Genomic DNA, 16,800 nt, shown 5'->3' with positions numbered 1-16,800 from the left:
CTAGTAAGAGAATAATCACCCCAAGCAGAAGTGTGAGAGGTGTTCTCAGGGTCTGTGAGGCTCCTGTCTCATCCCCAAGCCACCAACCCAGTCCCTGGTGGTAGCCTCACTGATGCCACTTGAAAGACAAGCTATATGGAGCAGGCCAGCTACAGGACATAGCCTTCCATGGTGCAGAAATGGTAGGTTGAGCCATCTCCTCTTCCTCCTCTTTTTTGTTTCAGTCCTGGGAATTGAACCCAGGGCTTGCAAATGCCAGGCAAGTGCTCTGTTACTGAGGAACTATCCCCAGCACCTGGATACTTGAGACTAAATCCAAGTTCACCTTTGTAGTCCTTCTGGCTCAGCCTGAAGGCTGGGATTACAGGCATGATGCACCACACCCAACTGAGCCTAGCCCTTGAAAAACAGCTTAGGAAACACCTGGATCCCATCCCCAGTCAAGGAGTTTAAGGGTTTTTAAAACACCAAAAAATAGGACCTGAATTTCACTAACATTTGAGCCAGGCTCGTGTGCTGATTTTCAGGAACCTGGGGTTTTGTTGTCTGGAGCAGCTCTTTGGGGCCCTTTGATTGCTGCTGGGTTAACAAGAAAGAGAGTGGGCGTCATCTTTTTCTAGAACTCAAGCTCCATGAGGTAGGAAGGAGGGCGAGGGTGAGGGAGAGAGTGCTCTCCAGGTGTCGCTTACCCTTGACGGCCTGTCCTTTATTTTTAGCTCATCTGTAGCCTTCTCAGTGTGGAGCTCTGCTCCTGTGTCCGTCCCCTCCTCACGGCTTTCTGTCTGTCCACAGCTCTCTCCGTCCTCATCTTCATTGCCCTGGCTCTGAATGGCTTTGGGGGGATGTGCATGACGTTCACCTCGTTGACAGTAAGTATTGGTTTGTTCGGGAACGTTTTCAGCTGAGGGAATGGTGGATTCGAGGCGTATTTGTTGGTTTCCAAGTCCTTTTTTTCTGTTCCCCTACATGCTTGGATGTCCCAAGCAGTACAGGGCCAAGGGTTCTGTGGCCTGACAGCAAAGCCATTCTCATTGGTTCTAGAGCAGGCAGGTGTGACTCCCGGGGTGACTTGCAGCTGCCTCTGGCCTTGCCTTTGGCGTGAAGGAGTAGGTCCCTGTCAGAGAAGACAGGAGCAGGGAAAACAAAGGCTATTGCCCATGTTGTGTCTTGTCTTCCATGGCTGCTGTCCCGAGGCTCTCCAGGAACTCTGGCTAACAGTGCCATTTGTGGACAAGCCTGTCCTGGAACCACCCAGCCCCAACCTTTGCAGGTGCCTGGAACTGAGCGGCAACATTGTGACACTCTTCTTGGCTAGGGCACAGATGTCTGGCCAGATAGGTGGAGCCGTTTCTTGGAATGTGGAGTGTACTCTTGGCAGGACCACCAGGATGCCACAAAATGGGTTCTTTTTAAGCTGGGAGGAGGGCCGGAGGCGGGGCTGAAGGAAGTTAGAGAAGGAATAGGAACATCTCTCCCCAAGGGAAGACTGCAGACTTACCTGGCCAGGCTTCTGTCAACAGGGACATCTACCGACTCAGTTTACCTCTGAAGAAGGTCTGGGGATACACTACCGCCATTGCTCTTTGCATTCTGGTTCTGATTTCCCATTACGTTTGAGTCAGGAGTCAAGCTGCTGAGAGGCCTTTTGTGGATATTTTACCCTGAGCGCTCTGGGACCTTTCTGGTCCTTTGATAAAAGAGCCTCAAGAGGTGCTGGCACCTTTGTGACCAGCCTGCGGGCCCACATCTTCCCGCTCCCTTTTCCTATGCTTTCCCTGGCAGGGAGGATTACCCGTCTGGGCCTGTGTCCACAGACAAGGAAAGTTCACTGCATTCTCGTCTGTAAAAAAAAGCCCAGTGCAGGCAGCGTGTGTGGTGAGCCCTGGGTGTGGGTGTCCGAGGGTGAGTGACACACAGACCCAGGTGCTGTCACTCCACCTCTGCTGGTGCCCTCCGGGTTTACTTTGTATCTGTCGGGGCATTTTTATTTTGGTTTTTTAAAATGAGATACATTTAAAATCAAAATAGATAATCTTCTCCCCTCTCATAATTCCAGAGGAAAACAAATGTTGAAACAGTGAGAAATATGTTCGTTCACACTGTGAAAAGTACACAAATCCCGCTGGGTTATGTAAACGTGAAACAGGAGTCATGCGTGGTTCTGTTTGTTCCTGGACAGCATGAAAACCACTGACCTTTTTAAAATCAAGATGAAAAATCAAAACCTGGCATCATCGCCCTCGGCCCTTGTTATTGTAGTCACGTTGGGCATCTGTTAGGGCAGATCCGAATTTCAGGGATAGAACTTTGAGATGGTCCTGGGACTTAGGCTCAGGCGTCAAAGTGCAGAGCCAGGCTTAGCCATCGTGAAGCATGGGATAAATCTGGGCTGGGGTGTAGCCCAGTGGCAGGGTGCTTGTCCAGCACACACATGACTCTGGGTACCAACCCCAGCACTCATTTGTAAAAAGAGCTGGGTGTGGTGGTACATGCCTGTAATCCCAGCACTCAGGAGGCAGGGGTGAGACAATTGCTGTGACTTTGAGGCCATTTTGGGCTACAGAATGAGACCTTGCACTCTGTACCCCTGAAATAATAAAAAGGACAGCTAGACATGACAACATGTTCTTTCAATCCTTACGCTTAGGAGGAGCAAGGATCAGGAGAAGTTCAAGGTTATCCTCAGTTACATAGGAAGTTCAGGGCCACCCTGCCTCAAACAGTAACAACATCCATTCTCAGTTACATAGGAAGTTCAAGGCCACCATGGCCTCCACCAGACCCTGCCTCAAACAGTAACAGCAAAAGACAAATAGATGAAAAGCACCATATGGGGAGTTCCTTCTGAGAAATCCTATACGAGCCTGCTGTGGTGGCCCACACCTTTAATCCCAGAACTCAGGCAGAGGCTGAAGAATCTTTGTGAGTTCGAGGCTACCTTGATCTACACATTTTGTTCCCAGACAGCCAGAACCACAGAGAGACTCTGTCTCAAATTAAAATTAAATTAAAAAGGAAAGAAATCCTGTAGGGCAGATACAGTGATATGCATGCTATCCTGGTTCTCGGGAAGATTGAAGTCAACCTAAGCTATGTAGCAGAATTCTATCTCAAAAACAAAAAAACAAATCAAAACAAAAACATTGAAGAAGAAGAAGAGCACGCCTTTATTTTGTGTGTATATGCACCCTTCCTTTTCGTTACTCTTCCAGTTAGCATACAGAACAGTCGATTTCATGGTGACATTTTCACACATATTTACCTTGCTGCTTGTTCATATTCCCTCTCACTGTCTCCCCACATTAAAGAAAGCCTTTGAAGTGAAGGTGGAAGCTGTTGTCCAAGGTACTTTTAGGAAAAAGTGATGAACTTGCTGGGCAGTGGTGGCGCACACCTTTAACCCCAGCACTCGGGAGGCAGAGGCAGGCGGGTCTCTCTGAGTTCGAGGCCAGCCTGGTCTACAGAGTGAGATCCAGGACAGGCACCAAAAATGACACAGAGAAACCCTGTCTCAAAAAACCAAAAAAAAAAAAAAAAGAAAGAGAAAGAAACTGATGAACTCATAAGTACTTAAGTATTCTTTTGACTTTTCTTACTTTGTTGTTGTTTTAAAATAAAAAGGGATTAAAGAGATGCACCACCACAGCAGGCTCCTGTAGGATTTCCTAGAAGAACTCCCCATATGGTGCTTTTCATCTATTTGTCTCTTGTGGCGCACACCTTTAACCTCAGCACTCGGGAGGCAGAGGCAGGCGGATGATCTCTGTGAGTTTGAGGCCAGCCTGGTCTACAGAGTGAGTTCCAGGACAGCCTGGCTCCAAAGCTAGGGCACCACCACGGCTTGGCTACATCATTCATCTTTAGCATTTTTTTTTTACATTTATTTATTTATTGATTGACTTGATTGTTGTGTGTGTTTGTAGGCACAGGCACAGGAAGCTCATGTGGAGGTTTGAGGATGGCTTTCTGAGTTGGTTCTCTCTGGGGAAGGAACTTCCTTAGTCTCAGATGCCTTTATACACTAAATAGACCATCCTGCTGGTCCTCTTTCATCTTTTACTTATTTATTTTCGTTTTGTTTCTTTAAGGTCTCACTATGTAGCCGTGGCTGGCCTGGAACTTGCTGTGTAGACCAGGCTGACCCCAAACTCACAGAGCCTGTTTCTGCTTCCTATGTGCTAGGAATAAAAAGGTGCCTCTTTCATCTTTTAAACATTAGGCAATTTGACACAGTGAAAACTTAGATGCCATAGTTAAAATTCTTTTTTTTAATCACAACTGAGACAAAACAGTCTCTTATCTCTTTTTTACTTGTTATTTCTTTATTTTTAAGACTGAGTCTCATGTAACTCTGGCTGCTTTTGAACTTGCTGTGTAGCCCAGGCTAGCCTTCACTCCTGATCCTCCTGCCTCCAACTCGAGCAACTGCCAAGATTACAGATGTGTTCCACCATCCCTGGCCCCTGTCACCTCTTTATTAGTAATCGTGTCTTTTCAGTGAATTGCTTCTTTGTATCATTTATCAAATTTTCTTTTTTTTTTTTTCTTCTTTTTACTTTGTAAAAATCTCTTTGAAGTGGGACAGTGGTGGCGCACACCTTTAATCCCAACACTCTCTGTAAGTTCAAGGCTAGCCTGGTCTACAGAGCAAGTTCCAGGACAGCTAGGGCTGTTGCACAGAGAAACCCTGTCTCCAAAAAAACAAACAACAACAACAACAACAGCAACAAATCTCTTTGAAATACAAAAAATCTCTCTGAAGGAGTAAAAATTCTGGGTTTTTAGATTTCTATATAGTCTCCATGAATAGGCTCCAGAAAAACTATGCACTTAGCCCCCAAGCAAACAGTGTACATGTTCTGCTCAGGGGCATTGGCTTGCACATTGGTTACTTTCATCATCACTGTGTGTGTGTGTGTGTGTGTGTGTGTGTGTGTGTGTGTGTGTGTGTGTGTGTGTGTGTGTTTTCTGGTAGCTCCTGGCTCTCCCACCCACTCCAGGTACCTGGCTAGGTGGTGAGCAGGTACTGTGTGAAGCATTTGGTGGGGGGCTCCATCCTTAAAGGGAGGTGTAGGACTTGTCCTCGGACTTCTTCTTTATCTAGAGTGCAGGGGTCAGTGAACCGCTGCCCCAGGCCAGGTGCAGACCTCTGCCCGTTTTTATAAACAAGGTTTTGCTTGAACCACATCATGTGGGTTTTCTCACGTGTTGTCTGTGGACACTTTCATGCCGCAGTGGCAGTTGGGCTGTTATGACAGAGGCCATATGGCCCACAAAGACAGAAATGTTTACTGTCTGGCTCTTTATGGAAAACATTTGCCAGCCTTCAGTCCAGAAGCTCCAAGAAGCTCCACTGTTCTCCACCTAAGGGTAGAGGGTCAACGCCCCCACAGACCCCCCCAGTACCCTCTGGGTGTTCAGGCTAGCCCTCTAAGTACTTTGTAGTCATCTCCACACCTCACACCTCCCCCGCCCCCAGGCTGGAGGGCTCTCCTTGGACATTCCCTTGTCCCATGAGGCTTCCCACGGGACCTGATCTCTCATGAGACTAAACCCTGAAAGGGAATAAGAAGTGGGTTGTTGAGGACAGACTCCAGCTGTTAGGTGACGTCCCTGGCTTTCTGCTGAGCAGAGCTGAATCTGGTTCTGACACAGCCCAGGCCTTTAAAAAGCAGAACTGTCAGGACCGGCTCCCAGAGACTCAGCACTGGCGCACAATGACACTTTCTGTTTGTGTCTCCTGTCCATGTTTTCATTTTGGGGACAAAGGAGTCTTCAAGGTTGCCTTTAGAACTCCCTAAATCAAATCTACAAGGGCTTTTAAACAGAGAATGGCTCCTTGATAACCTGGGAATGTGGGGGAATGTGTTGTCAGGGAAACCCTTATGTGGGGACTTTCTCAGGCCCAAGGGGCTTTGTATGACCTGGGCTGTGGGCTGTTAACACCCATCGGTGGAGAAGGGGCCCCAAGTTGGCAAAATGCCTTTTCCTCACAGACCCCCACCCCCACCCTCGTCTCCTGCCCTCCACCCTCCCAGAGCCTTGGGAGTCTATACTCTGTCCTCCTTTCCTCTAGTGTGGAGACTCGGAGGCGATCTAACAGTCAGGGCTGGTTCTCTCAGGTCTCTGGCAGCATGAGGCGTGGGCATCCCTGAGGGAGGTGCACGCCTATTCACTGTGCATGCACACCCGGTGGTGTGGAGCCTTGGCCTCCCCCGGACATCTGGTCAGCACACTCCAGTCTGTTTGCTTAATGTCTCTAGTTTGTACAGCCCTTTAGCTCGCTCCATCGGCTGAAGCACAAACACCGGCCGGCGGCTGAGGTGGCGTCTTTGGGCCGCCACCCCACAATCCAGGGCTTGGGTTGCTTAGAGATGGGAGCAGATGCAGCCAAAATTGTGAACATATCTTTTCCACTTCATTACCCTGACCCTTGTCAGCGTGGGCGGGATGGGGAGTTCTGGTCTGAAACCCTCACAGAAAAGTGGTTACAAAATGTTCAGGAAAAAAAAAATCTCTCTGTGGGCCCTTCCCATTTTATTCATTGAAGTTTGGCTTTAAACCCGAGCAAGAAATGATCCCAAGGGAATTAGATTGGAGTTTGAAGAGATCAGAATACATCCATCTCTTAAAGACCCCCAGGGAGATGTGGAAGCAAATGGTCCCCTGTGAGCGGGTGGGGGTACCCAGCAGCCTTCCTGCTCAGCCCCATTCTACAGCCGGCAGGGTTTCATTTGCTTCCCTACCTGGAGAGCCCAGGTGCCAGGCAGGTAGGACTCTCTTGGTACCAGAGCCCACGTAGCCTGTGATTTCCTATTTCCATCTATACCTTGGGAAGCCAAAACAGTCAGGTGATGGTCATTGGCCTGGGAAAAATTGACCATCAGAGGGGTTCTACCTCATGAATTCGCTCCACGTGACATGTGCCAGGGTTGACAGGAGGCAGTGGGGGTGTCGGCAGGGATCCGGGCCTGGCAGGTGGAACGGGAGGCGGCTGGGAGAGGGCAGTTTTCCCTCCCCACCCCTGCACCAGTGAAGCAGAAAGGTGACCGCAAGGACCTTCCCGGTGATGTGTGCTGAGGGGTGCCTGCCTGTTTCGGTTAGGGAACAGCCCAGCTTTGCCAAGTCCGCTTGTCCAGACTAGCTCCTCGTTAGATAGTCTGGATAAGATAGACTGGCTCCTTACTGAACTCAGGGTGTGTATACCAGCCACCTGGGGACAAGAGTCATCTCTGTAAAGGTCCATAGGCCTAGAAATGTTAGCCTCCACCCACTGCTTGGCTCTGACTTCATTAGAGAGTCAGGGTGTATCTCTATCCCCAGGGCGAGTGGATTCAGGAGGCCTTGGATATGACAAGGAGTGTCACCCCACGGCCTCCCCTGAGGGTTCCTGTGAAAAAAGGGTCCCTAAGAAAGATGGTCCAAACTGTTTTTGGCCATGGCCTCTGGGGATTCTTGTCCAGTGGCCTGAACACCGGGGAGGGGCGGCCTGCAGCTGCTGTTTGCCCCACTGGGAATGTGACACAGCTGGGCCTGTTTACGGTACAGCTGAGGGACTGAGGGAGCGTGAGTCATCAGGCTGAGGGAAGGCCTACATGAGGCCCAGGAGCCCAGGCGTGGAGGACAGGTTTTGCCCAGCAGAACAGGGGCAGCAAAGCGACCGTGAGAAGAAGGCAAGAGCTGGGAGAGGGCCTTGAACTGCCCTACCTGGGAGTGTTCCTGGGAGCCAGGAAGCAGCTCCTGCGGAGTGTTTCCCCTGGCACCTGGTATCACAGGCAGCACGGCTCCAGCTTCCCAGTTGGCAGCAGAGCTGGTTCTCCCCTCCAGCAGGCCCTCGAGGCCCCGCTAAGGCGGTCAGCTTAACACTCACTCCATTCACTTCTGCCCCGCAGCACCGCTCTGTCCGCTGAGACTGGACAGAGGCAGAAGGAGAGAATCAGCAAGGAGAGGCAAGGCCAGAGAGACGGGATCCAGACCTGGAAGAAACAGGGCGAGTCCATATACAAACACATCCCTGGGTGGTATGGTCCTGGATCCCAGGGGTCAGCTGAGGGCTGAGGCTGGTAGGTGTAAGAGGAGCGTCTGAAGCGATATTAAGAATCCCCAGTGAGGGGCTGGAGAGATGGCTCAGAGGTTAAGAGCACTGGCTGCTCTTCCAGAGGTCCTGAGTTCAATTCCCAGCAACCACATGGTGGCTCACAGCCATCTATAATGAGATCTGGTGCCCTCCTCTGGTGTGCAGGCATACATGCAGGCAGAATGTCGTATACATAATAAATAAATAAATCTAAAAAAAAAAGAATCCCGAGTGAGCTGGAATCGGACAGGATGCTTAATAAGGAACATGGAAGGGAGAGAGATGACATGAGGAGAAAGGGCTTACGAGCCAAACACAAGTGCCATCCGTACCAGGCCTTGATCTGGCTGCACGTTCGAATCCTGTATTTGTCCTTTACTAGCTTGAGGGAAGGGAGCTCTTTGACTCTTAGGTGTTTTGGTCTAAGGTAGGGTCCCGTGTAACTTACGCTGGCCAAGGATGACCGGGAATTTCTGATCCTTCCACCTCTACCTCCCGAGGGCTGGGATTCCAGGTGTGCACCACCGTGCCCAGCTTAGACTCAGAAAGTTTTGTATGCGCTGAATGAACGTGACAGGGAGCATTTAGATAGTTGCTTTCAGGGTTTTCAAGATGCTATGGGAAGCAGGTGCTAAAAATAGTTGCTGTTTAGTATACATACTACTTAATGGGAATGAAATCTGAGCAAGCTGCCCCTGAGCCAGCCAATGAGGGAAAGCTCCAGCAGGCAGGACAGCTTTCTCCCAGGCTGAGGGAGGAAACACAATTAGTGTTACCACTTAGGTACAAGGTAACCAATACTACAGGGAAACCCTCTCTTTCTGGGCCTTACCCTCTTGTGAGCGCTCTATTGGGATGTTTATACCTTGGGTTTCATTAGTCAAGGTCAGCCTTGCCCTCCTTCCAGTTTCAGCCAGTACAAGCGCGGTGGTCCTCAGTGGTCCCTAAGCCAAACACACTTGGAGTGTCTTGCTCTCTCCCTTTCCCCACGTTTTTTGAAACAGTTAAACTCATTTAACCCCGACGGGCCTCATGCACCTTATTCTCCTGTCTTCGCTACGTAAGTGCTAGGATTACAGAAGTGTGCCATTATACCCTAGCTTGATCACCTATTTCCAATATGGCTTTTTGTTAATTTTTTTGTTTAAAAAAAGTACGAAAAAGGGCCAGTGGGCGGTGGCACATGCCTTTAATCCCAGCACTTGGGAGGCAGAGGCAGGTGGATCTCTGTGAGTTCAAGGCCAGCCTGGTCTATAGAACAAGTTCCAGGACAGGCTCCAAAACTGCAGAGAAACCCTGTCTCGAAACAAACAAACAAACAAAAAGTACAAAAAAATATACTTATATACTAAGAGGAAATTAGATTACAAAGAAAAGCATACTTACAATATGTCAACATACCGAATGACTTACTTTTTTTTTTGTTTGTTTTTTGTTTGTTTGTTTGTTTTTTCGAGACAGGGTTTCTCTGTGTAGCTTTGCGCCTTTCCTGGAACTCACTTGGTAGTCCAGGCTGGCCTCGAACTCACAGAGATCCGCCTGGCTCTGCCTCCCGAGTGCTGGGATTAAAGGCGTGCGCCACCACCGCCCGGCCCGAATGACTTACTTTTTAATTAATTAATTAATTTATTTATTTTGTGGTTTTTCGAGACAGGGTTTCTCTGTGTAGCTTTGCGCCTTTCCTGGAACTCACTCTGTAGCCCGTGTTGGCCTCGAACTCACAGAGATCCACCTGGCTCTGCCTCCGGCGTGCTGGGATTATTAATTTTCAGTATACAAAATAATAGGTTTCATTAGGACACACTTATATGCATATATTATTGTGCCTTGCTGATATTCTTTCTATATTCTGATACTTTCTTCCAGCCCTTCTTCCTCAAAAACACCTTCTCCGTGCTACAGATTAAATCGAGGACCTCATCCATGCTAGGCAAGCACTCTCCCACTGAACCGATGCTCTCAGACCATGCCTGTCTTTAATATATAAAAGAATCTTTGTAGAAGGGCAGAAGCAGTGTTTTTTTTTTTTTTTTTTTTCATTTACACCACTATCCAGATTATTCCAGATCAACTGTCAGTAATTATTCATCCATGTATGCAGCTAAGTGTGTGTTTGGAGTGCACGGTCCTGAGGATTGGATGTGGGGCTCTGGCACATACCAGGCAAGCGCATTTTACCAGGGTGTTGGTGGAGTGACTGAGGTGGAAGGTCCACACACTGTTGGTGGGCTATCAGTTGGCACATCTCTTCTGGAAGGCAGCTGGTCAATATTGTAAATCCCGAGAAAGTATGCATTCCTTTTTCCGTAACAGTCTTCCTTTGGGTACTGTCCTTGAAGAGCTAAAAGGCACCTGCACTCACTTTCATCCTTAAGATTATTCGTTGAGCTGAGTGTGATAGCTCGGGTTTGTGATCTAGCTACTTAGGAGGCGGGGGCAGAAGGATCATGAGTTCAAGGCCATCACGGGTAGTACTTTAAGACCCTGTTTTTTTAAGACCCTGGCAAACTAGCTAGGCCTAGCAGTCCAGGACCTGTAATCCTAGTGACTTGGGAGGTTGGGGTTGGAGGTTGTAAGTTAAAGGCCTGCAGAGTGGGTTCAAGGCCAGCCTGGATGAATTAGTGAGGCCCTGTTTAAAAGAAAAAGTAAAAGGAAGGCTGGAGATGTAGCTCAGTAATAGAGCGTTTGCCTAAGGTGCTCAGGCCTTTCGTTACGGTCCCGGTACTGCTCCTTATCCCCAAAATTGACCGAAATATTTTTTTTTCCCTTTCCTTTTTTTTCGAGACAGGGTTTCTCTGTGTAGCTTTGGAGCCTGTCCTGGAACTCACTCTGTAGCCCAGGCTGGCCTTGAACTCACAGAGATCCACCTGCCTCTGCCTCCCGAGTGCTGGGATTAAAGGTGTGCGTTACCACCTCCTGGCTTCTGAATCTTTTTGTGAATAAATGTAAAAGGACCTAAGGTCTAAAACCAGAGACATGGTTTCCTAAATTATAGACCCTTTGGATAAGGAAATACCAGGCAGTCATTTCAGATTGAGTCAGATAGGAACAGTAAACAGTTTTAGAAAACACTTTATAATAATATGTCGGGTTAGAAGGGAAAAGTTAGTGACGCATGCCTGTAATATAGTTCTTAGGGAGCTGGTGCCAGAAAACCATCTCTCCAACCCCTAATAGCAAGTTTGAAGCTAACCTGGGCTACATGAGACCCTATCTCAAAAACAAACAAAAGCAAAAAAAACAGGTGTAGGGTCTGGAGAGATGGTTCAGCAGTTAAGAGCATTGACTGCTCCTCTAGAGGACCGACCTGGGTTCGATTCCCAGCACTCACATGGCAGCTCCCAACCATCTGTAACTCCAGTTTCAGGGCATCCAATACATTCTGGCCTCCTTGGGTACCTGCATGCAAGTGGTGCATAGACATGCATGCCGGCAAAACACCCATACGCATAGAATAAAACAAAATACTAACCAGAAAAAGGGAGTAAAGAAGCCAAGTGATGGTGGCGCACGCCTTTAATCCCAGCACTCTGGGGGCAGAGCAGGCGGATCTCTGTGAGTTTGAGGCTAGCCTGGTCTACAGAGTGAGTTGCAGGGCAGCCAGGCTGCTATACAGAGAAAGTTGTATACACCTGTAGTCCCAGCTATTTGAAAGACTAAGGCAGAAAAATGGCTTGTGCTCAGGAGTTCAAGACTAGCATTGGCAACATAGTGCAACTACCTAAAAAAAAAAAAAAAAAAAAAAAAAAGGAAAAAGTTTATAAAAGAGTATGTTGGGCTGGTGGGATGGTTCAGTGGGTAAAGGTGCTTGCTGCCAAGCCTGGTGACCCAGGTTCAATCCCCAGGACCCACTGGTGGAAGGAAAGACCCAACTCCCATTAGTTGTTTTTTTGTTCCAAATGTTTTACAATTGACATGCATTCTTTTTCTAGTTAGGAAAAATATTCATAATTGAAAATACAAGGTGTAGATGTTGGCGGGAAGCTGTCTAATGTGGTTTACCCCGAGGCTCTGTGCTGCCCTAAGAATGGCATACTGGCCAAAATAACATGGATTTTCTCGGTTTGTTAACACTGTTCCAGGTAGGAGGCTGGGTGTGGTGGCCCGTGCCAGTGATTCCAGCACTTGGGTAGCAAGATTGAAAGCTCATGAGAGACCTTGTCTCAGAAGAACAAATCAGGAAAGGAATGTTCTAGGCAGGTAGACAGGACGAACAAATCAGGAAAGGAATGTTCTAGGCAGGTAGACAGGACGAACAAATCAGGAAAGGAATGTTCTAGGCAGGTAGACAGGACGAACAAATCAGGAAAGGAATGTTCTAGGCAGGTAGACAGGACGAACAAATCAGGAGAGGAATGTTCTAGGCAGGTAGACAGGACGAACAAATCAGGAAAGGAATGTTCTAGGCAGGTAGACAGGACGAACAAATCAGGAAAGGAATGTTCTAGGCAGGTAGACAGGACGAACAAATCAGGAAAGGAATGTTCTAGGCAGGTAGACAGGACGATAGCTCAACTAATGCCATTGATCCTGCACAGGGCACATGGTTTCCTCAAAACAGGTGAGCAGCCCTTTGTCCCTGTCCTGAGTCTTGTGTAAGGAGATCAAAGCAGGGCTGCATGACCATCTCAAGCCTCTGTCCTGGCGGAGGGTTAAGGCAGGCTTGGGGTGAAGACAGACAAAAGGACCAACTACCATGTGGTCTGCTTTTTTGGGGCATTTCCTAGCTCCATTGGAGAGGTTCTGCTCGGGGCCGATTGTGATGTGGGGAATTTTTCCTAAGGGCAGAGTAGCTGTGTGTGCGTGAGTTCATGCCTGAGTTTCCCAGCTCCATCCTGCCTGGAGGAGAACTGTCGCTTGGCCTCCACCTGCTCTTCTCATCTCTCTGATCTCTCTCCCTTTCTCCACGTGCCCTGACTGGACTAGAATCCCCTGCAGGTGTATTTCCCCCTTTCCACAGGCAGCTGTCACCTTTTGAGTTCTTCCTCCATGCCTCCATGGATGCCTTTCCTCCAAACGTGCTTTGCTACCTGAACACGTGCGTTTGGGAACCGGGGGTGGCCTTGAACTGCAGTGTCCCTTCCAGGCAGGTGTGCAGCGAGCACAGTTACCCTTCGTGCTCCCCTGGGTGTGTCTGTGCACACTTAGCCGTGCCACATTTCTTTCGTCTCCTGTGTCCCTCACTTGTCCTACCTCACCCTTCCCAGAAAGTCTGGAATGATAAGAAAAAGCTTTTGGTGTGCTAAGAATTTGGGAGGAAATTTGGCTGGTCACCCTGGCCTCATACCATAAAACTTACAGATTTGTTAATGTTCCTTTTTAGTCCTGTGATTCCCCCCAAAATAGTCCTCTTCCTTACTAATATTCTGAAAAGAATTGTTGACCTGTAATTCACATACCATTCATCTCACATAGCATGTGCACAATCAGTGAGTTTTAGTGTATTTACACAGGTGTGTAGTCATCGTTTCAATCACCTGCATCATCACCCCAAACAGTCATCCTGTCCCCGCTGGCCGTCCTCTCTGTGGTCTCTGGCCTTTGCCTGTCACTACTCCACTCTTTGTCTCTTTGGACTTGTCAACTTGGGACATTCCATGCAATGGACACATACATAACATTGCTCTTAATCTGTAAAGGGGTTTTGTCTACATGTGTGTCTGTGCACCACATGCATGCAGTGCCCATGGAGTCCAGAAGAAGGCCTCGGATTCCCTGGAACCACCGCATAGGTGCTGGAAGGAGCCATCTCTCCAGCCCACGTGGGGTCTTCTATGCCTAGCTTCTCTTAGCTTACTGTTTTTCCAGGTTTGCTCCTATGGTTGCATGTGTTACTTGCTTTCTCTCCTTTTTGTAATTATGTGTTTATCGCCTTTTGTTTACCTATTCATCTGGATGGACATTAGGTTATTTCCTTTTTTTTTTTTTTTTTTTTTTTTGCTATTATATAGAATGCTGACCTAAATATACATGTGTAACACATACTTTTATTTCTCTTAGGAATGTACGTAGCAGTAGAATTTCTGGGTTATGTGATTACTTTGTTTTAACTGTCTGAAAAACCAACTGTTTCCAAAACAAATACAGCTTCATTTTCCTTTTGGAAGCTTACACCCAGCTCCACTTCCTCCTGGTTCTCACCAACTCTTGTTACATCTTCTTAGAATGGCCACCCTAGCGGGTCTGTATGAGCATGCCCTGCCCTTTTGGAGGTCAGAGGACAGTTTGTGAGAGTTGGTTCTCTCCTTCCCTTGTGAGTCTTGGGTTGAACTCAGGTTTTCAGGCTTGATAGAAAGTGCCTTTACCCACTGAACTCTGTCTGTCTGTCCGTCCGTCCATCCATCTGTCATATCTATCTATTTTACTGAGACAGGGTCTCATTCTGTAGCCCTGGCTGGCCTCATACACACAAAGACCCACTTGCCTTTACCTCCCAAGTGCTGGGATTAACGCTTGCAATGTTATGCCCAACCTCTTCCCTTTGTTTTCTTGAGGCTGGATCTTACTCTATGTAGTAGTCCTAGTTGGCCTGAAATTAACTATGTAGACCAGGCTGGCATCACACTTGTAGCGATCCTCCCGCTTCTGCCTATCTTGGAGCATAGACATTTAAAATCTTTTTGGTAATGTTCATTGCTTATTTATTTAATCGTGAGCAAAAAAATAGGCAGAAATCAGCCGGGCGGTGGTGGCACACGCCTTTAATCCCAGCACTCGGGAGGCAGAGCCAGGCGGATCTCTGTGAGTTCGAGGCCAGCCTGGGCTACCAAGTGAGTCCCAGGAAAGGTGCAAAGCTACACAGAAAAACCCTGTCTCGAAAAACCAAAAAAAAAAAAAATTGGCAGAAATCATGAGAGACAGGCATAGCTTCCCAACTACCCCCATTTTAGTAGCAAGGAATGGCTTTCTTTCATCTTGATAGGGTCTTGCTATGAGCCTCAGCTGGTCTAGAACTTTGAGACGCTCTCTCTTTAGTCGCCTGAGTTCTGAGATTCTGGGTGTGTGCCTCTGTGCTCAGGCTGCAGTCACATTGATAAAAATAAAAATGATCCCAGGAAGTGAAGGAATAAGGAGCCTAGCTTAGGCTCACACACACTGACTGAATTAAGTGAGATACGTGGACATAACTCTCAAAGAATGTCCCCAGCACCATTGGCACTGTTTCAAGACATGGTACAGGCTCCTGAGATGGGAGCCCAGCTGTGGGGAGGGTGTACTTTGTCCCGTGTGTTGGAGTCCGTCCATGGCTGTGTAGTGGTCACTTTAAATTAATTTAACTTTGTGGAGGCAGGGAAGCACTCTGGGAGGTCAGAAGATGACTTGGGAATCAGTGCTCTGGTACCTTGTGGATCCTGGGATCAAACTCAGGCGTCGGGCTTGATGGCAAAAGCCTTTACTCCCTGTGCTCTGTCTCACCAGCCCAGCGGAGTGGTGTTGGGAAATATTATTTTAAGGTGTGTTACTTTTGTTTATGTTGCATTTGTTTAACTCCGTGAAGCTGTGTTACTGTGCCTGTCTAAAACACCTGATGGTCTAGTAAAGAACTGAATGGCCGATAGCAAGGCAGGAGAAAGGATAGGCAGGGCTAGCAGGCAGAGAGAATATATTGAAAGAGAAATCTGGGAGAAAGAGAAGAAGTAGCTGGAGAAGGAGGAAGATTCCAGGGGCCAGCCACCCAGCTACACAGCAAGCCACAGAGTAAGAGTAAGATTTATAGAAGTAAGAGAACGGGAAAAGTCCAGAGGAAAAACGTAGATGGGATAATTTAAGTTAAGGAAAGCTGGCAAGAAACAAGCCAAGCTAAGGCTGAGCATTCATAATTAAGAATAAGCTTCCAGCTGGGCGGTGGTGGCGCACGCCTTTAATCCCAGCACTCGGGAGGCAGAGGCCGGCGGATCTGTGTGAGTTCGAGGCCAGCCTGGGCTACCAAGTGAGTTCCAGGAAAGGCGCAAAGCTACACAGAGAAACCCTGTCTCGAAAAACCAAAAAAAAAAAAAAAAAAAAAAAAAAAGAATAAGCTTCCATGTGTGATTTATTTGGGAGCTGGGTGGCGGGCCCCCCAAAAGACCAAAGACCAATCAACAACACGTTATACTTTTCCCTTTTTAGATATTTTATTTTATGTGTATGAGCGTTTGTCCATATGTGCATATGTATGTGTACCATGTGTGCAGTACACAGAGGCCAGAAGGAGGTGTCAGAGTTAGGGATGACTGTGAGCCACCCTGTCAGTGCTGGGAACCAAACCCAGGTCCTCCGCAAGGGCAAGTGCTCTTACCTGCTGAGCCCCAGCTCCAGCTCGTGTTGTGGTGTCTTACCAGGCCTGAGAGTCATTGAGGTTTGGCCTTGAAATCATTTCAGATGAGCCCGCTCCTGCTTTGTACCATGCTCAGGGTGCTCACGTTAAAAACAGACCTGGGCCTTCCTAATCTTGGCTTTCTGGAGGTGCCTGCCAGGTGACTCCCAGGCTAGAGTGTTGAGTTGGGGAGAATCTTCTACTTACATGGAAAAACTCAGAGGTGGGAATGGGGGAGCCACCTGCCTTGTTAGGATTGTGATGGGCGCCTTCCAGAAACACACTCTCAAAACTGAAAGCAGCTTTTGCTGACATCTGGTCCTTTCTGGGACTCTGATATTTTTATTTATAAGATGACACTCATTTCCCCAAATAGAGTCTTATTTTTAACGGGCCTTTTCCCTTTGAGGGGAGCCTACGGCTCACA

General features: G+C 48.0%; 1 protein-coding gene across 5 annotated transcripts in view; it reads left to right on the top strand.

Moving 5' to 3' along the window:
• Positions 1 to 16,800, top strand: part of Slc43a2 (solute carrier family 43 member 2) — a 46,057-nt gene that overhangs the window by 13,759 nt on the left and 15,498 nt on the right. For all 5 annotated transcript variants that reach the window (XM_052756081.1, XM_052756080.1, XM_052756082.1 and 2 more), the window contains exon 5: positions 793 to 869. In XM_052756081.1, the coding sequence (XP_052612041.1) occupies positions 793 to 869 (77 nt within the window). The remainder of the gene's footprint in view (positions 1 to 792; positions 870 to 16,800) is intronic.

The sequence above is a fragment of the Peromyscus californicus genome, unplaced genomic scaffold (genome assembly GCF_007827085.1).
Source record: "Peromyscus californicus insignis strain IS unplaced genomic scaffold, ASM782708v3 Scaffold_3__1_contigs__length_106647218, whole genome shotgun sequence".
NCBI classification, from domain to species: Eukaryota; Metazoa; Chordata; class Mammalia; order Rodentia; family Cricetidae; genus Peromyscus; species Peromyscus californicus.
This window is presented reverse-complemented; position numbering and strand designations above follow the sequence as displayed.